This window comes from Bubalus kerabau, chromosome 15 (genome assembly GCF_029407905.1).
Source record: "Bubalus kerabau isolate K-KA32 ecotype Philippines breed swamp buffalo chromosome 15, PCC_UOA_SB_1v2, whole genome shotgun sequence".
Classification (NCBI taxonomy): domain Eukaryota; kingdom Metazoa; phylum Chordata; class Mammalia; order Artiodactyla; family Bovidae; genus Bubalus; species Bubalus kerabau.
In genome coordinates this window covers 67193413-67215178 of record NC_073638.1, presented here as the reverse complement: position 1 = coordinate 67215178, position 21766 = coordinate 67193413, and the positions used below count along the sequence as shown (strand labels likewise).

Sequence of the window (21766 nt, the reverse complement as noted above, 5' to 3'; positions counted from 1 at the left end):
TAAAGCAGACTGGGGATGACAGAGAAAAAAGGAAACCTGACGAACTTTAGCTGAAGAGTAGAGTAGTAGAATCTATCCAATCTGGACAATGAAAAGAAAAATGATTGATTAAAAAATGAACAGACCTACAAGGACCTAAAATTGTTAGCAGAATCCCATTAAAAAAAAAAGACAGAGGGCTATAAATCAACTACAATTCAATTAAAGAGAGAGAAAGAATAGCTTAAAATGTACTAAGTATGGCAATAGACAAAATCCTACAGATTCAGAGAGAACCCTAACAGGATAAACTCAAAGAAATCCACATACCCAGATATATCATCATCTAACTGCTGAAAACTAAAGACCAAAAAAATCTTCAAAGCAGCTAGAGGAAAACAGTCTGTTCTCTAGAGGAAAACAATTTAAAATAACTGCAACTTTCTCACGGGAAATGAGAGAAGCCAGAGGAAGTGGCACAACACTTTAAAAGGGCTGTAGAGGAAGGAACTGTCACCCCAGAATTCTCTATGCAGTAAAAAATATCCTTCAGGAAAGCAGGTAAAATAAAGACATTTCGCAGATGAAGGAAAACTAAGAGCATTCGTTGCCAGCAATACTGCTTTAAAAGAATTGCTAAAGGAAGTTCTTCAGACAGAAGGAAAATGATATGAGAAAAAACTTGGAACAACACGAATCAAGCAAGAGCAGTCAAAATGGTAAATATCTGGGTAAATATTTGTAGTAGATGAGTCTTCTCCTCTGGAGTTCTTTAAAATATACTGGAAAAGTTAAAGCAAGAATTAGAACACTGTCTTTTGGGGTTTCTTAAGTATGCAGATGTACTATCTATACAACTATAATATAAAGAGATCCAGAGAGTGATAAGGTTTCTACGCTCCTTATCATTCTAAGGTGCAATATTGATTCAAAGCCGTCTGTGAGAAGATTGACAGCTGGTTTCAAAACTTTTCTGCCGGATCCAATCCATTATGAAACTCCCTATCAATTTTTCATCTAATGGTTTTAGTAGCCATTGAAGATCCATTTCTTCATTAAGGGTTATAAAACAGACATACTCTAATTCTCTCATTCTTCTATTAGCTGATATTCTTCAATTAAAAAAAGAACTTTCCTAAGTCAGCTATTTAATTACTCAGAAACACAATCCATGTATGAAAAGGGAGGATAAATGCTTGATTCTTTTATTTACCAGTTTTCAAGTAGGGAACTAGAATCGCTCTTCTCAAATGACAGATAATGGATATAATTTACTCATTTAGACTACTGAAGACCAATATCCAAACGTTTAAATGATACAGGGTCTTTAACTATGGCAGAGAGTACACAGGATGGTGCAACCAATTTAGAATGTACATACTATAATGCATCACACCTGCTTTAATTGCCATTGGATTACTCTCTAGAATGTATGTATGCTAAGTCATTTCAGTCATGTCCGACTCTGTGCGACCCCATAGACGGCAGCCCGCCAGGCTCCCCCATCCCTGGGATTCTCCAGGCAAGAACACTGGAGTGGGTTGCCATTTCCTTCTCCAATGCATGAAAGTGAAAAGTGAAAGTGAAGTCGCTCAGTCGTGTCCGACTCTTAGCGACCCCATGGACTGCAGCCTACCAGGCTCCTCCGTCCATGGGCTTTTCCAGGCAAGAGTACTGGAGTGGGGTGCCATTGCCTTCTCCAAGAATGTATGTATACACAATGATATATAAAAAGAATCCCCCCTCCTTAAATGATAAGATTCCTGTGGACGCTAGGAAATTGAGACCAGGCAGATACTCACAAAAGGACTCAGTAAAACATGGGCACACCTTGTTTTATTGAGCTTCACTTTATTACACTTTGAAGATATTGCATGTTTTTTTAAACAAACTGAAGATGTGTGGTAACCCTGCACTGAGCACGTCTGTGGCCACCATCTTTGCAACAGCATTTGCTCACTCTGCGTTTCTGTGTCGCATTTTGGTAACTTAAACTTTTCTTTTATTATATTTGTTATTGGTGATCGGTGATCTTTGATGTTACTATTAAAATTTTTTTGTTCTGTGTTTTTAAATTAAGGTAGGTATATTGCTTTTTCTTCCCAGACAGAATGCAAATGCACACTTCAGAGGCTACAGCATAGAGTAGTCATAACTTTTATATGCACTGGGAAACCAAAAAATTCGTGTGACTCACTTTATTGCAACATTTGCTTTATTGCTGTGGTCTGGAATCAAGCCCACTGTATCTTGGAGGTATGTGTGTATAAAAGAACTATGTCTTTAGCATTCAAAACCAAAGGCAAAATCCTAATAGACACGCTCTTCCCCTTAATCACTCAGTTTTGCTTTAAGCCACTTTGCATTTTTAAAGTCAATTACTCTGGCTACCCACCACACTCAGCACTTTTCAGATATCATCTCATCTAATCCTCACAACAAACCTGGAAAAAGGCTGTCAGTATGGGGTTGCACAGAGTCGGACACAACTGAAGTGACTCAGCAGCAGCAGCAGCAGCAGCATCCCCATTTTAGAGAAAAGCCACTGTGCAAGCAGATTATGTAAGATGCCTGACTCATGCTTCCCCAGGGCAGAACACAAATCTGAGGCCAGACCCCAGCTCCAAAGTCATTTTGCTCAGCCAGGCCCCTGACCCTGTTAATGACACGCACTCTCCTGGCTAAGGTGGGTTTTAGCCACTTCACTACCATTCGACAATCTAGCAGCTCTGCCGCAGCTCTGCCACTTGAGGCTCAGAAGATGAAATAAGGCAACAGAAGGCACACAGGAGAGTTATAAACTCTGTGTCCCTCTTGGGAGGGTACAGCAATGATTGTTCCCCAGAAAGACATAAAGAACACAGGAGACAGTCACTCTCCTCTTTGAAGACTTAAAATAGAAGCAACAGGGTAAGAGAAAATCAGTTTATCAAAACAATCACTAAAGTCATTAAAACTTTTGTTTTTAAAAAAATTAATAACATGAGAAAATGGTCACAATAAAGAGGACATCTCAATTAAGCATATTAGAGAAGATAGACAGATAGATAGAAACATAGATGGAGTGGGGGACAACTATCACAAAATAGCCCACATATTAACAGGGCTTTTTCCTAGGCAGTTTTGCTTTCCTCTTTATACTTTTCTATATTTTGCAACTTTTTTTTTGCTGACAGAATGAGACTGTATTGGGAAGGAGTGCCTGGGCGGAGAGCAGGAGGGTGAGGGAACCCAATATATTCTGCAACTTTTGCAATAATTGGAAGCAAAAAAGGTTATTAAAATATTTAAGTGCAGAAAGTAAACATGTGGGCCTGTCCACAGCCAACTACTATCTAAATATTTCGGGGGAAAGGAAAGAGGATAAACTGAGCCGTAACCAGAGGAACCAGCAGCAGGTACAAAGCAAACTGCTGTCTGAAAGGCGGGGAAGGTATACCTGACACTCACCGAAGCTGCTGAGTGTGAATCTGGACGTAGAGACGCTGACCAGGAAGGGACTGCATGTTCGCAGACCAAGGAGTAGTGAGGTGAGCTCCAACATCAAGACTGCCAAGAGGCAGGCGGGGTAGAGAGAACAAGAGGAGTTCGCGTGTGTGTCTGTCTCCTGATGCCATGGAATATTAGACAGCAGGTAAAAAGAATCGGAGGTGGTCACAAGTCAAGGAAAACGCTAGCTTTCTACTGTTTGGATATTTTTCCGAGAGCATATTCTTTTTCTAAATTGAGGTACAGTTGATTTACAATGTTGTATTAGTTTCTGGTGTACAGCAAAGTGATTCATACGTACATATATATATACACATATGTTCTTTTTCATATTCTTTTCCATTATGGCTTATTACAAAATATTGGATAGAGTTCCCTTTGCTATACAGTAAGATCTTGTTATTTATCTATTTTATATAGAGTAGTTTGTATCTGCTAATCCCAAACTCCTAACTTATCCCTCTCCCACCCTCTTTCCCCTTTGGTAACCATGTTTGTTTTCTGTGAGTGTTTTGTAGACAAATCCATTTGTGTCATAGCTTAGATGCCGCATATAGCTGATACTGCATGGTATCTGTCTTTCTCTTTCTGACTGATTTCACTTAGTATGATAATCTCTCATATGATATCACTCATATGATAATATGAGTCCACCCACATTTGCTACAGATGACATTATTTCATGCTTTCCTATTGCAGGGTAACGTTCCATTGTGTAGATAAACCACATCTTTATCCGTTCATCTGTGGGTGGACACGTAACTGCTTCCCCATTGTGACCGCTGCTATGAACACTGAGATGCATGTATCTTTTCAAATTAGAGTATTCTCCAGATATATGCCCAGGAGCGGGACTTCCGGATCATACAGCAGCTTGCAAAAGCATATTCTTACAGTGGAGAAGCAAACGGCAACACAGTCCAGTATTCTTGCCTGGAGAATCCCATGGACAGAGGAGCCTGGTGGGCTACAGTCCATGGGGTCACAAGAGTCGGACACGACTTAACAACTAAAGGAGAAGAGATTCTTATAGTGTATATATTATTAATATACACACATTTTTTTTTTTTTAAAAAGAATTCAAAGTGAGAAGGAAAGCAAGCACCTAAACATGGGTGATGAGTGGGAGAGTCAATCAGATGAGGGTCTGAATAGGCCTAGAACTGGCTCTGCTCCTGATAAGCTGTGTGACTCTGGATGTATCCACTGACCCCTCTGTGCTTCACATTCTGATCTGTGGATGGTGATCACATGCCCACATTCTCAGAGCAATCGTCAGAACTGAAAACAAGCTATGGTCCAGGCCCAGTGCACATAGCTGAGACCCTGATAAATGGTAGCTGGGCCTCTATACATACAGATAAGAAAGAATGGTAACGAGTTGATTCCAGGTAACAACAGAAAAGGTGCTAGGCTGTGGTGTAAAAAGCCCAAAGATGAGAGTGGCCAGGATGCAGGGCCCCCAGCACTTACTGCAGTTCTCTTCATCGCTGCCATCTGGACAGTCCTCAAACCCGTTACACCGGAAGCGGCCGATGATGCAGTGGACGCCGCTGGCACATGGGAAGAAGGTCGGGCCACATTTCGACTTAGCCTTGGCTGCAGGAGGACAAACAAGATAAACAAGAGAGATGTCAGAAGGATAAGTTTTCTGAGCACTGCGTACCCAAGCCGCTAACTTGGAGGGTGCAACAGGGTCTGTTCACATCTACCTTGAAATCCCCAGAGTTTCTTACCACCAGCAGCCACTTCCAAAACCCAGCCAGAATGGAAACCCACATGCATCATTCTCCAGGAAGGGGGTGACTCATCCACTGCTGCCAAAGTCCCAAGGAGCCCAGACACAGCCCCTGAGCCAGGAAGGTGCAATCAAAATGTGCCGGACAAAGGAATGAACAGGTGAGCGGATGGATTATGGCTGGAGCTTGCTCTAAGGTGCTAAAGAACCACTCGGAATTCATACCCTGAACTCTCAAAGTAATCGTCTACACTTGCTGAGTGTTTACTAACCAGCCAGTGTGTCCAGCGCTTTACATCATCTCATTTAATCCACCCAGCAACCACCCTATAGGCCGGTGGGCAGAAAAGTGTTATTAACCTAAGAGGCCCAAGGCTGCCACCCTGAGAAAGGTTTGCTTGCAAAGTTGGCCCTCGCTTGGCTGGCATCTGGGAATGTGCATTTCGGGAAGGTTTGCGTCATTTTCTCCTGAGGGTGGCTCATTGTTCATGCAAACCATTCATGCAAACAGTGCATTTATGCTGAACCCCTGTCTTTCTTCTGGGAGTCTGGGATTTTGATACATGTTGGCAGAAGGTGCCTGCATGACCAGACCCCAGTAAAAACCCTGGGCACTGAGTCTCTAATGAGCTTCCTGGGGAGAAAACATGTCATATACCATGTCAAACTTTTTGCTGGAGGGATTCAGTGCCTCCTATGTGCCTGCCTTGGGAAGGGACTCTGAGAGCCTGGGCTTGGTGTCCCCTGACTTCACTCCTTCACCTGTTCCCTTTGTTGGCTTTGCTTTGTCTCCTTTTGCTGTAATAAATCATAGCCGTGAGTATGACTGTGTGCTGAGTTCTCTGATTCCTTCTAGCAAATCATAGAAACTGAACGTGGTCATGGAAGCCCCTAAGATAGGTTGTATCATGTCACAGAAATGCTCTGAAAAGGTGAAGTGACTTGCCCAGGGTTACAAGGCTTGAAAACCTGATGCTGGTGTGAGGCCCCTGGCACTGAGAACCCAGAAGCCACGCTCTCAACCAACTCCGCTGTACTGCCCCTCTGCCAGAGGCTGTCACTTCTCACAACAGAAGCCAGACTCCTGCCCAAAGAAATCCTTCTTCCACTCCTGCTGTACAAACAGTTTTAACAGAAACTGCTGTAACTCAGGCTTGATGGAGTGTCCTGCTAACCAAACAGCCCTGTGGGGCAATGCGCTTTCCCATTCACAGGGCTGGCTGCTGTGGCTTGTGATTACAAGGTGAGACGGGATGTACTACTGCATCCTGGGTAGCGGGCCCCACCTAGCATCCCTCTTGTCTCCTGTCTAGAGGCAGGACCCATGGTCCTCAGGAAGGAAGGGCCATTTCTTTGGAATAAACAAGCAGTAAATTACCTTCATGTTCCTGCCATCAGTAACATGTCAATTTTGGCAGCAGCTGATACATGATCAACAGGGTTTTAAGGCCTGGGATATATCTAGGACTTAAAAACCCACATGGCTTTGTTTTAGCCTTAATATTTTAGAATGGTGAGAGTGTGCTCTTCACAAAGCATGAACTTAGGAGAGTGTCCTGAGTTCAAATTGTGGTTCTATGCTTCATAACCTGGGCAGGCTTCTAAAAATTACTGAGCTTAGTTTCCTCATCAGTATGTAAATCTCACTGGGCTCTAGGAAGGACTCAGTGCAATAATCTGTATAAAATGCTTAGCCCAGAGCATGCCATAGAGGAGGTGCTTGTTTAATGGTAGAGCTTATACTATTTATTATCAGCATCAGCATCATCACTAGGCTTACGGGATTTTAAAATTAATCCTTGGGTTGTTAATTTTTTTTTCTGATAATCAAATTTTAAGGAGTTCATATCTATGAATTGATATGAAGTGATCTCCAGGATATACTGTTAAGTGAATAAAGCAAAGTGCAAAATAGTATCTCTAGAACTGTATCCACTCTGTATGGCATAAGAAGGGGATCTAAGAAAACATTCAAGTATTGGTTTATCTGCACAAAAGAAGTATAGGAAGGATGAATCAGAGACTAAAGAGACTGGATCCCTACAGCAGGTAGGTGGTAAAGGGCTGGAAAGGATGGGGAAATGGAAATGGAATGAGGTAGCCAGAATGAGAAGGCGACACTTCTCTGGGTCTATTTGTATAGCTCTGACTCTTAGAACCATGATAATATTCTACGTACTCAAAAAGTAAACAATTGAAATTGATACGTGTGCTGGGGGAGGAGGAATTAAAATGAAACATAAATAGCAACAAATGAACATAACTATATTATAGATGAATAAGCAACAGACTGAAGGAGGTAAGGGAAGAAAAGAACTAGCCTAAGAAAACATTCGGAGAAGGCAATGGCACCCCACTCCAGTACTCTTGCCTGGAAAATCCCATGGACGGAGGAGCCTGGTAGGCTGCAGTCCATGGGGTCTCGAAGAGTCGGACACGACAGGGTGACTTCACTTTCCCTTTTCACTTTCATGCATTGGAGAAAGAAATGGCAACCCACTCCAGTGTTCTTGCCTGGAGAATCCCAGGGACGGAGGAGCCTGGTGGGCTGCCATCTAAGGGGTCGCACAGAGTCAGACATGACTGAAGCGACTTAGCAGCAGCAAGAAAACATTATTTTGCCTGGATTCTATAAGGCTAAAGAAAAAAAGAATTGTTCACAAATACTCGAGTTATATTTGTTTCTCACAGGGGTATGAATCAGCAATTCTGCAACAGCCTTTTGTGTGTACTAGCGTTGAACAAATAGGTAAGTATATTACAGATAACAAGAGCAAGGTTTCTTACTGTCAGAGGAGGAAATTACAAATAAAGCAAGTGAGAAGACTGAAATAAACCCTGAGGCTTTGGACTGGAACTGAAGGCATCACTATGAACTCAAGGTTTGTAAAGGTAGACAGGTAGAAAGATACATGTGTGTGTTAATGTACATACATATATTTCCTAGCTCCATCTGCTAAGAAATTCAGATCAGATCAGATCAGTCGCTCAGTCGTGTCCGACTGTTTGTGACCCCATGTATCGCAGCACGCCAGGCCTCCCTGTCCATCACCAAACCCCTATAGCCATAAGCAAAGCCAGCACCTAGATCTTGGTTTCTAAATACCCGTTATCCAATAAAGAGAACCAGGGCTCCTTGAAGAAATGGTTCATTTCGGGGGTGGGGGGAGACAAGATAAACCTGGAAAGAAAGTAAATAAGTGTTCAAAATACAATGGAGGCATGTCAAAAGGTCACAGGAGTGAACCTGCAGGAGCTCCCAATGGCCAAAGTTAGAACAACTTGAGCAACAAAACTAACAGCAGTAGTATTGGATTGCAACCCCAAAATCTGTTGAACCCATAACTACTGAATACATGTATCAATGAGGGAGAAGAATTCCAGTAAACATAGAAGAGATGTGGGAAATAGAAAGTGACCAGTAAGCAGACACCACAGCAATACCTGTCAGAGCTGAGGCCCAGCAGCGGACGCTCAAATCAGAGGCTCAGGCAGCCTTGTTCCCATCGCCTTCTCAGCAGTCAGGGAAGAAAGGCTGCCCATGGGCTTTGACATCTCACCTCAGAGCCTCTCTATAAACTCAACACATCACTCCCCTATTCAGAACGTCCATGCCCTCCCAACACTTTAGGAACGCCTACAGCTCCCATCACAGCATCAGGCGGCTCCAAGGAACCCCTCCGATCTGATGCCCAACGTTCGTGCTCCAGCGATGCTGGCCTCCCAGCACCCGTCTGAGGCCCCGTGCAGCCTGCGGCACCCTCTGCTTGGAATGCCTTTCTCTTAAGGGCCAGCAAGCCTCACTCCACTTTACTAAAGCCTCCTTAACCAGTTTCTACAGTGGAAACCTCGATCCCCAGCCTCAGGCAAGTTAGCCCTTACTCTGCTTTCTTTTCCTGTGCAGGAGGAACGTCACTGGCTTTGTGCTGAGCTGTTTGATGCACATACACACACACTTGGACACTTTAACTCATCACTTTTTTTAACTAAATTTCTCTATTGTTTTTCTTTTTATTATTTTTTAAAATATTTATTTTGCTTACTATTTATTTGGCTGTGCTGGGTCTTAGCTGCGGCCCTGGATATCTTCAGTCTTCGTTGCGGCATGTGAAATCTTTAGTTGCAGCGTGTGAACTTTTAGCGGCAGCATGTGGGATCTAGTTCCCTATCCAGGGATCAAACCTGAGCCCCCTACATTGGGAGCTTGGAGTCTTAGACCCTGGACCACCAGGGAAGGCCCTCATTCACCACTCTTCAAGGAGTGTGAATGTACAGTGGCTATCATAGGCACCTAATCAATACTCACTGAATATACTAATGATCCTAGAAAAGGACAGACTGGGCTGGGTAATCACAGCTAGCATTGAGCGAATGCTTAGTTTGGGCTGAGCACTGTGCTCTATGCTTTACGGCAACCGTCCCATTTACTTCTCACAAAACCCATTTTACAGATAAGAAAACTGAGGCCCAGAAATGAAGGTGCCTGACACTGCTGATCAACAGAGTGAAGGCTCAAACTTTAATTATTGATTCATGTATGAATGTGAGAGTTGGACCATAAAGAAGGCTGAGAGCTGAAGAATTGGTGCTTTGGAACTGTGGTGTTGAAGAAGACTCTTTGAGAGTCTGTTGGACTGCAAGGAGATCAAACCAGTCAATGCTAAAGGAAATCAACCCTGAATATTCAGTGAAAGGACTGATGCTGAAGCTGAAACTCCAATACTTTGGCTCTCTGATGAGAAGAACCGACTCACTGGAAAACATGATGCTGGGAAAGACTGAAGGCAGGAGGAGAAGGGGACAACAGAGGATGAGATGGCTGGATGGCATGACCAACTCGATGGACATGAGTTTGAGCAAGCTCCAGGTGTTGGTGATGGACAGGGACCTAGGGTGCTGTAGTCCATGCGGTCACAAAGAGTCAGATACTAATGAGCGACTGAACTGAACTGACATCTATTCTCCTGCCTCCTTAGATACTTCTAAGGCTCAAGCCAGCTCCAAAGGACTAGACAAAGACAGAGAATGAAAACAACTGTACGTGAATTAGCTACCATTCAATTAACCAGCTCTTTGGCCCTGGCCCTGCACCATCTTCAGGAATCACTACTGAGACTCCTTGGCTTGTCAGTGATGCTCAGCTACCTTCTCTGTCAGGGAGCAAGTCCTGTTATGATTTACATCTGCACCGGCAGACGCCTGCTCAGGCACCGCAGCGCGGATCACGGGCAGCCCTCCGAGCATCTGGCAGAGGCTCAGAGAGAAGCCCGAGGCTGACAACAGCTCCCTGCTTGCATGGCCCCCAGGGGCTCAGAGGAGTCCTGGACAAAGTCTGGTTGTCCCCAGCTCACCCCCATTTCCATGAAGGGAAGATTTCAGCAAGACACTCAGCAGACCCTGGCGGAAGCAGAAGACTCTCTATGGCTAAAACCGCCTGACAGAGGCCGGCTGGGCGACTCCATCCCACTGAACACTTGAATCCGCCGCGCTTCAGGGGCCTGCACCGTGAACTTTCCAAAGCAGCAGCTTTCACCAGCAGCAAGACAGGGCTGGGGGCTCCCCAGGGGGCTGGATTATTTCCTGATCTGAGCCCTCCCCTTCCTTTTAGAGCCTGTCACAGCTCTGGACTTGACGGATCAGTAAAATAGAACATTTTAACAAAAAATAAACTAGGTGGAAGTGGATGAAGGAATAACAAAATTGTCAACTTTTTTTTTTTTTTTAACCAGAAAGGACATAAACAAATCTGCAATAACCTCTACTCACCATCGCCCTAAAGGGAAAGCTACATTAGCATCCAAAATGCAGGAAGGCCATAGCCCTTGGACCAGTGTTTGGAGATCATGTCAGAACGAGAGAGAGAACCAAGAGACACCCCAGTGTCATTGGGTTGTCACCCTCTCAGAGTAAGGACTCCCATCTTCCTATGGGTAACATCTGCGGCCCAGCAAAGAGTCACAGAGCTTCCTGGTCAGGGAACTGGATCCCACGTGTGTCAACTCAGAGTCTGCACGATGCAGCTGAAGATCCTGTGCTGCAGCAGGACCCAGTACACCCAAGTAAATAAATAATTCTTTTTAAAAAAGCTGTGAGCTCATATTCAAACAGCAGTCATTTTCACAAAAACAACAACAACAACAACAACAACAAAAACCAAGCTCATTAAGAATTCTTAAACTCTTAACCAGGTCTATCCGTTTTTTAAGGATTTACACTTTACCTGAGCATAATACAAAACAGAGTTCAAGGGGCCAACATTTCTTTCTTTACTGCTCTCTCTTAGTGAAAAAGTTGGCTTAAAGCTCAGGATTCAGAAAAGTAAGATCATGGCATCTGGTCCCATCACTTCATGGCAAATAGGTGGGGGGGGGGCTCTAAAATCACAGCAGATGGTGACTGCAGCCATGAAATTAAAAGACGCTTACTCCTTGGAAGGAAAGTTATGACCAACCTAGATAGCATATTAAAAAGCAGAGACATCACTTTGCCAACAAAGGTCCATCTAGTCAAGGCTATGGTTTTTCCAGTAGTCATGTATGGATGTGAGAGTTGGACTGTGAAGAAAGCTGAGCACTGAAGAATTGATGCTTTTGAACTGTGGTGTTGGAGAAGACTTTGAGAGTCCCTTGGACTGCAAGGAGATCCAACCAGTCCATTCTAAAGGATATCAGTCCTGGGTGTTCTTTGGAAGGAACGATGCTAAAGCTGAAACTCCAGTACTTTGGCCACCTCATGCGAAGAGTTGACTCATTTGAAAAGACCCTGATGCTGGGAGGGATTGGGGGCAGGAGGAGAAGGGGACGACAGAGAATGAGATGGCTGGATGGCATCACCGACTCGATGGACGTGAGTCTGAGTGAACTCCGGGAGTTTGTGATGGACAGGGAGGCCTGGCGTGCTGCAGTTCATGGGGTCACAAAGAGTCGGACACGACTGAGCGACTGAACTGAACTGAACTGAACTTGGCAAAGAACAAAATGTTTCTGAGCATCCTACTATCTGTCAGGCCCTGAGTCAGTTGTGCGGAGATTCAACAGCACTCTCTAACTGATGGGATTAGCAGGCTGGTCAATGAGCCTCTGCATGCAGTGCCGTGAGTGCTCTGATGGGGGAGCTAGAGGACACCTAATCTCAAATTGGGGAACGAGCTGATGTCAGAAAAGCCTTCTCAAAGGACAGTCAGCCTCAGCGGAGACACACAGCCAGGTGCAAACCGATGTGATGCTCAGGCAGTTAAGGTCTTAGTTATGCATTCCACTAATAGTAATTCACCAACTATGTCATTCCGCAAAGAACGAGGATACACAGGTGATAGCTATGCCGTGGATGAGCCTTCAGTGTTGGGGGACTGTGGAGAGAAGGCTGTTCCAAGTGGAGGGACCCGCATACGCAAAGGGCAGGACTCAGGAACAGTGTTGTTAATTACTCGCTAAGTCGTGTCCAACTCTTGTGACCCCATGAACTGTAGCCGCCAGGCTCCTCTGTCCATGGAATTCCCCCCAGGCAAGAATACTGGAGTGGGTTGCCATTCCCTTCTCCAGGGGATTCTCCTGACCCAGGGATCGAACCCAAGTCTTCTTCAATGGCAGGCAGATTTTTTACCACTGAGGCACGTGGGAAGCTCAAGAACAATGTAGTAACAGAAGAAATGAAAGGTGGTCAAAATGAACTTGCTTCTCACATCAGTAAAAGTACCCAGTACTGTTTCTTTAATTTAAAAAAAAAATTAAACCCTATTTCTCATAAGGAATGTGCTATGAGATAGGTGCCATTCCACTCACATGAAAGGTGTGGGAACTATAAATCCTACAGTAAAGTATAAATTAGAAAAGAAATCAAATTATAAAATTCACACAGTTTGAGTCATTACACACACTCCATAGCTCCCAAAGTAAATACCCACATGTGTCCACCACTCGCTAAAAACTTTACAGAAAGTAATGGATCTGCAGTTGTTGCTATATTCAGTCCCCTGGTTCATTCTGTAAAAAGTCAAACTGTTCCTTTTAAAAGTCAAAAATGACTTCGTGGCTGGGGGTGAGAAAGCAAAAACAGCCTCATAAAAATAACAGACTTTTAAAAAGCAATATATTGTTGGATTCTCTTAGAAGTCTGGGAGGGAGAGAAACAGGCCTTTTATATTGTAGTCCAAATGCACGTGACAAACAGCCCAGCAAGCCAAACCCAGGCCTGGGAAGCCAAGCCTTTGCAGATTCATTATTGCTCGAGCAAAATGCCCTTTGCTTGTTCCAGCAGTTCAGCTCCACATGACTACTTGGGTGGACTCCACTGTTTTATTGATCAGATATCACAATGTGTTATTTCTTAAAATGCCATCTTGGCTGTTTCAGAGATACACACTAGGAAGCGGAGAGAGCAAAAGACCACACGCTAACTGGACCACGAATATAGAAAGAGGGCATGTAGTTGAAATAGCTTTGCAAGAAAATTCAAATAGAAAATTCTTTCTAAACATCTCTTTTTTATTGGAGTGTAATTGCTTTACAATGCTGTATTCATTTCTGCTGTACAACAAAGTGAATCAGCTATATGTATACATATATCCCCTCTCTATTGAGTCTTCCCCTCCCCCTCTCCACCCCTCTAGGTCATCACAGAGCACCAAGCTGAGCTCCCTGTGCTATATAGCTATTTCCTAATGTCTGTCTATTTTACACATGGTACGACAGAGATAAACATTTCCTCTTTTATAATAAGAATAGGAGGTATATAACCTTGGGGATAGCCAGGTATGACCTAAATCAAATCCCTTATGATTATACAGTGGAAGTGACAAATAGATTCAAGGGATTAGATCTGATAGACAGAGTGGCTGAAGAACTATGGACAGAGGTTCATAACATTGCACGGCAGGCAGTGATCAAAACCATTCCCAAGAAAAAGAAATGCAAAAAGGTTATCTGAGGAGGCCTTACAAATAGCTGAGAAAAGAAGAGAAGCAAAAGGCAAAGGAGAAAAGGAAAGATATACCCATCTGAATGCAGAGTTCTAAATAATAGCAAGGAGAGAAAAGAAAGCCTTCCTCAGTGAACAATGCAAAGAAATAAGGGAAAACAATAGAATGGGAAATACTAGAGATCTCTTCAAGAAAATTAGCAATATCAAGGGAACATTTCATGCAAAGATGGGCACAATAAAGGACAGAAACAGTATAGCCCTAACAGAAGCAGAAGATATTAAGAAGAGGTGGCAAGAATACACAGAACTATATAAAATGATCTTAATGACCCAGGTAACCACAATGGTGTTATCACTCACCTAGAGCCAGACATCCTGGAGTGTGAAGTCAAGTGGGCCTTAGGAAGCATCACTACAAACAAAGCTAATGGAGGTGATGGAATTCCAGCTGAGCTATTTCAAATCCTGAAAGATGATGCTGTGAAAGGGCTGCACTCAATATGCCAGCAAATTTGGAGAATTCAGCAGTGACCACTGGACTGGAAAAGGTCAGCTTTCATTCCAGTCTCAAAGAAGGGTAATGCCAAAGAATGTTCAAACTACCGCACAATTGCTCTCATTTCACATGCTAGCAAAATAATGCTCAAAATTCTCCAAGCTAGGCTTCAAGAGTACATGAACTGAGAACTCCCAGATCTTCAAGCTGGATTTAGAAAGGAACTAGAGATCAAATTGCCAATGGCCGCTGAATCATAGAAAAAGCAAGAGAATTCCAGAAGAACATCTACTTCTGCTTCTCTTACTGCACTAAAACCTTTGACTGTGTAGATGACAACAAATTGTGGAAAATTCTTAAAGAGGTGGGAATAGCAGACCACCTTTCCTGTCTCCAGAGAAACCTATATGCAGGTCAAGAAGCAACAGTTAGAACTGGACATGGGACAACAGACTGTTCAAAAGTGGGAAAGGAGTATGTCAAGGCTGTATATTGTCACCCTGTTTATTTAACTTATATGCAGATTACATCATGAGAGATGCTGGGCTGGAAGAAGCACAAGCTGGAATCAAGATTCCAGGAAGAAATATCAATAACCTCAGATATGCAGATGATACCACCCTTATGGCAGAAAGCAAAGAGGAACTAAAGAGCCTCTTGATGAAAGTGAAAGAGGAAAGTGAAAAAGCTGGCTTAAAACTCAACATTCAAAAAATGAAGGTCATGGCATCCAGTGCCATCACTTCATGGGAAATAGATGGGGAAACAATGGAAACAGTGACAGTATTCTCTTGGGCTCCAAAATCATTGCAGATGGTGACTGCAGCCATGAAATTAAAAGACGCTTGCTCCTTGGAAGAAAAACTATGACAAACCTAGCCGGTGTATTAAAAAGCAGAGATATTACTTCGCTGACAAAGGTCCATATAGTCAGATCTATGGCTTTTCCAACAGTTATGTGAGAGTTGGACCACAAAGAAGCTGAGTGCCGAAGAATTGATGCTTTTGAATTGTGGTGTTGGAGAAGACTCTTGAGAGTCCCTTGGACTGCAAGGAGATCAAACCAGTCAATCCTAAAGGAAATAAACTCTGAATATTCATTGAAAGGACTGATGCTGAAACTAAAGCTCTAATATTGTGGCCACCTGATGCAAAGAGCTGACTCACTGGAAAAGACCCCGATCCTGCGAAAGATTGAAGGCAGGAGGAGAAGGGGACAACAGAGGATGAGATGGTTGGATGGTATCACCGACTCAACGGACATGGGTTTGAGCAAGCTCCAGGAGCTGGTGAAGGACAGGGAAGCCTGGCGTGCTGCAGTCCATGGGATCACAAAGAGTCAGACACGACTGAATGACTGAACAACAACAAAAGAGGTCAGAAGGGCTTAGGGTAGCGGACGTCTGAGTTTCTCTCCCAATTCTGCCGCATGATAGCTGAGACCATGGATTTACTTGTCGTTCACCAGTCTAAAAACCCCACCAGTAAAGGGGGCATTAAGACAGCACAGGTTTCAGCGTGAGATTCTGCATGTAGAGAATACAGTCCAATGCAATATCTAGTGGGGATCTGATAATACTCTCCCTTCCCTAACATGGTTCATGGTTCTACAAACTGCTCTTCTTCACACATATGGATGGTCCTGAGAAAAGTCAAATGGAAACCATTTATGCCATCTAAGTCCTTGTGCATATGCGCATGCGTGCTCAGTCATGTCTGACTCTTTGTGACCCTATGGATTGCAGCCTGCCAGGCTCCTCTCTGTATGGGATTCTCCAGGCAAGAATACTGGAGTGGGTTGTCATTTCCTCCTCCAGGGGATTTTCTCGACCCAGGGATCAAACTGTGTCTCCTGAGTCTCTTGCATTGGCAGGCAGATTCTTTACCACTGAGCCACCAGGGAAGCCCAACTAAGGTCTCACTCTTCAGTTATTGGTTACACTAACATTAATTCTTAGAGTCTCTTTGTGGCACACGTAGGATGTGAAGGTTGCAAAGAGAATCAAACATAACTTCTAGCTAGCAGAAGTCCCTCACTAAGAGCACTAGCCTAGAAGAAGAGGGAGAAAAGGACAATAAATAGATACTACAATGAGATAAGATAAGAACTATATAAGCTCTATAAGCATTTACCTTTCAACACTCTAATACACAGTTAGTTAATGCAGGGTTTCATGTCAGCCTGCCTGGGTTCAAATACTGAATCAAGTGCTTTGGGACCGCTATGTGATGTACTGAAAATATTTCACCTCTCTTTGCCTCCATTTCCTTATCAGGAAACAAGAGATACGAACAGTACCTCTCTTGCTGGGCTGCTAAGGGGATTAAATGAGACAAGACAATAATTGCTTAGAACTTTGTCTAGAACATGCTATTAGCTATGATAGTTCATATTCTACTAGCTACTATCATATATATTACATATTAGCTATTATTATTTGATATTACACTATAAAATTCAGTAGCATGTAGTACTTAGTGTTAGACTGTATTGTAGAGGATTATCACACAGCATTAGAGATTGCTATTATCATAATTATTACTATTAGTTCCAAACACTTCTGCCCAGCAGTGCATTCTCAATCAATATGTGGGTGATGGATACATACTACTATATAGAAAAAAAACAAGGGAATACAGCACAGGGAACTATATTCAATATCTTGTAATAACCTAATGAGATATGTAGCAGGAATCTGATAAGGGAAAAGGGAGAAGAATCTGAAAAAGAATATAATGCATATAAATGTATAACTGAATCACTTTGCTGCACACCTGAAACACTATGCATCAACTATACTTTAAGAAAAAAAATATGTGGGGGATGGCCAGAGTATAAGACAAATTTAGAAAAAGAACACAACCCATGCAACCTAGGGGACCAGGGAGCACGGTACAACACAGCGCTATTTTATTTGGGTATGAAGAATCACATGTGGGTATGAGATGGTTAGATAGCATCATCAACTCAACAGACATGAATGTGCAAGCTCTGGGAGACAGTGGAGGACAGAGGAGCCTGGTGCGCTGCAGTCCATGGGGTTGCAAACAGTCGGACACGACCTAGCGACGGAACAACAACACGAACAATCAGGAAAAGTGTGTGGGTGAAAAATAAGAGGGAAAGGCACTCTAGCCGAAATAAATGATGTGAACTGAGACAGGCTGTGGTTTATAGCGAGACTTGGGAGAAGCCAGGGCATCCAGAACATAGGATACGGCAGAAGGGAAGGCTGAGCGAGACACAGGCAGGAGTTTGGACACCTATCCTGGGAGCCAGCAGACATTTCCATGAAAAAAAGTGAAGTGTCAGATTTGCTTTTTATAAAGAAAATTTTTATGGACTCACAAGAATATTACGAGGCTCTGTAAGTCAAGGACATATCCTCCCCACTCCCCAAAAGCCCTGGAGGAACTGAAGACAGCCACGTCTATAATGTTCTTTGGGCTTTTAAGGGGAAAAAAGCACTAAACGAAGAGGGAATTCTAATTGCCTGCCACTGCCCTTTGAATAATCTTATTATTTAAAATGACAATAAAGAGGCAAAAAAGAAGTTAGCACATTTGGAATCAGGACATTAGTTTACAACCCAAAGGTTCTATCAGGTTACTTATTTCGGCTACTAATAATGAACGTACATATGTGTATAAACATATGTTTGTGCGGAAAGGTGCTGGAATGCAAATTCCAGAGACTATAAGCAGGAAACCAAGACATCCCCAACTGATTCTTCTAGAGACAAACCTTGAGAGGAAAAAACAGCTCAAAAATGATACTAACTAAATGTGGGTCAGATAACAGCCTCCAGAGGCTTTTCATTGCTTAGAGGAACAACTTCCTGACAATGATCAGAGTCCCTGGGATTAAGAACAGATGTGGGAATGGATACAGATAGATTAGTTTTCACCTTAAAAAGAAGACTTCAAAAAAAAAAAAAAAGTGAGGGGATGTGAGAATCAAAGACAGTTTAGATTAAAAACTGTTTGTATAAAAATGAATAAAGAAGAGTCCGTTCTCCATCACCTTCCATCTTGCTGGGCAGTGACAGTCATCTTTGCCAAAAGAAGGTTTTGCTTTTGAGAGCCTTCATCCTCACCTGCCCTCAGGACCCCTGACAAACTGTGAAGTTTCCCTTTTTAAAAGCCCCTCATTGCTGTGCAGTCTTTACCCTCAGATTTGTGAAGAGAAAGCTTATTACTCATTAGCTTTCCAGAAGTCAGTGTCTGACAGCCCCTCTGACTTGCTCCCATGCATCCACTGTAAGGAGGTCAAACCAGTCCATCCTAAAGGAAATCAACCCTGAATATTCACTGGAAGGACTAATGCTCAAGCTGAAGCTCCAATACTTTGGCCACCTGATGCAAAGAGCCAACCATTGGAAAAGACCCTGATTCTGAGAAAGATTGAAGGCAAAAGGAGAAAGGGGTGACAGACGATGAGATGGTTAGATGGGATCACCGACTCAACGGACATGAACTTGAGCAAACTCCAGGAGTTGGTGATGGGCAGGGAAGCCTGGCGTGCTGCAGTCCATGGGGTCGCAAAGAGTCGGGCACTACTTAGCAACTGAACAATAGCAACACATCCACATCCACAGAGCAACCCTGGAACTCAGAGTCTCGTCTCCTTAATTGTTGCAATAATGCCTACAAAGAGCCCATAGAAAGGTCTATGATGTGAGGGTTAAATGTGGTGTGACACCCACAGACAACAGGACTTTAACTCAGGCACAGCAGGTATAATCCTTTGTTGGGCTGTGTCAACAGGGCACAGCAGGGCACATACTGGGGCCTTCCCTGGTGGTCCAGTGGTTAAGACTCCAGACTTCCAATGCAGGAGGAGTGGGCTCGATCCCTGGTGGGGAAACTAAGATCCTACAAACCAAGTGGCATGGTCAAAAATTAAAAAAAAAAAAAAAAAAAAAGCACAGACAGGGAGGTGGCCTCTGGCTTCCCTGAAAGGTTGAGCAAGAGAACATTCTCTGTCTGTCATGAGGTAACCTGAAAGCACCTGTTTCCAAACTAACAGTACTTAACCCACCCCAAATCTTGCTCCAGGAAAGGTTTTCACTGAGGCATCCAGAGGTTTCTATGATGCTTTCAACACCAGTCACAGGACTCACATAATCCCATGGATATTATCTCCCGGTAGCCCTGGGCTGACTTTAAAGACAGAACATCAATCTTCAGCTTCTTATTTATCTTCCAAGAGCAAGGACACCCAATCCTGACTGCACATCAGATTAACCCAGGAGGCTTTTTCTTTTTTAATATACCCAAAATAAAGACAGCTGGAGTGACTATACTCATCTCAGACAAATAAATAGGATTTAAGATAAAAAGTATTCTTAAAGACAAAGAAATGAGGAAGACATAATATATGCACCAAAAACAGAGCCAGAAAATACATGAAGCAAAACCAACGGAACTGAAAGGAAAAACATTTAAATAATACGAGTTAGAGACTTTAATACTCCATTTTCAATAATGGGCAGAATAATGAGGCTGCGGATCGGGGAGGAAACACGAGGAACAAACGACACTGAAAACCAACAAGACCTCACACTTCTCCACAGAATTCTTCAGTCGACCAGACAGAACACGCTTTTCCTCAGGGGCACACAAAATGTCCTCCAGGAAACCCCTGGGGCCATAGAACAGACCTCAAAGAGGAATGAAATCAGACCATGTGCGTTGTCCAGTCACACTGGAATGAATCAGAAATCAATAACAGAAGGTTTCTTTGGAGGGTGATGAAAATGTTCTAAAATTAGATCTTGGCAATGAGTGCCGCAGCTCTCCGAGTACACTCAACACAGAAACAAAACTTCCCAGGAACTCCTGAAATCTGGGAGGGTGGTGGCATCAGAGATGGAAGGGCTGCTGCTTTCCAGGAAGACACAATGTTGGCTAAACTCTCCCTGGTTCTTCCACTTGGTTTTCCAGGCAACATGTGGCAATACTGGGGAGGTGGCAGGGGTGAGTACCACAGGCATCTATCTAGTGGGCAGACCAGGGATGCTGCTAAATATCCTACTAATAAAATGCACAGGACAGCTCCCCAACCCCCAACAAATAAATGATTGTGTGCTCACTCAGTTGTGTCCGACTTTCGCGACCCCATGGACTTATTAGCCCACCAGGCTCCTCTGCCCATGGAATTTTCCAGGCAAGAATATTGGAGTGGGTACCACTTCCTATTCCAGGGGATCTTCCTGACCCAGGGATTGAACCCACATCTCTTGGGTCTCCTGCATTTGCAGGTGGATTTTTTTTACCACTAGCGCCATCTGGGAAACTCCAGTAAATGATTATCTGGCCCCCGAATGTCAATAGTTTTGAGGTGGAAGAATCCTGTACTAGGGAAAGGTCAATACTCTTGTATTTTTGCCTCTTCTGATTTAAAGAAATGAATAATCCAAGATTAATGGTAAAGGAGAAAGAATTAGGAATCAGACCCAGAGCCACATCCTGGTTCCACCAGCTTCCCAGAAATTGGACAGTACCTAACTACCCTTAGACTTGAACTTCCTCATCTTTAGAACGGGATGATGACCTTATAGTGTAGTTGTGAGGATTAAATGAGAAGTTGCCCAGCACCAGTAAGGCTAAGAGATTTCATTACTCTAATTATTGTTTTTTGCTAAAGCTCCAAAGCAGCTTAGTACCAAGAAATGAATGACTGGGTTATTTTAAAATAGGGTTCTCTTCTCCAGCAACAATTAGTATGTAAACTGGGGCATTTTATGAGCTAATAAGCAATCGAGACATAACAGTTGACATTCCTCACTACTATAGTATACGCTGGCCAAAGCAGGACTGGCTAAATACTCTGTTGCCATAGTAACAAAAAGTTCCCGGGAACCTGACTCATTTTCTTCCCAGTAAATGCTTTCTATTTGTCAAGCTCGACTTTATACACGAGCACACTGCACAGTCGTGAAGTCTCTTCTAGTTACTAGACCCCATATCTCTGCTGTTCAAAAACCAATTTACTCCGGTGGAAACAGTCACCCAAAACTGGACAAGATGACAGCCTGTCATTTGCTGTGGGCCTCTGTAACGGAGCCCAGCAGCGGATAGGAGTGACTTGAGAAGACACAGTAAACCACGCAGTGCCTCCATTCCCTCCACTGGGCCAGGTA

The 21766-nt window shown here is 43.4% G+C and overlaps 1 protein-coding gene across 2 annotated transcripts in view; it reads right to left on the bottom strand.

The window, feature by feature from the left end:
* The window catches only part of LDLRAD3 (low density lipoprotein receptor class A domain containing 3), a 276817-nt gene that overhangs the window by 142113 nt on the left and 112938 nt on the right, over window positions 1-21766 (bottom strand). For both annotated transcript variants that reach the window (XM_055549319.1, XM_055549320.1), the window contains one exon: window positions 4942-5067. In XM_055549319.1, the coding sequence (XP_055405294.1) occupies window positions 4942-5067 (126 nt within the window). The remainder of the gene's footprint in view (window positions 1-4941; window positions 5068-21766) is intronic.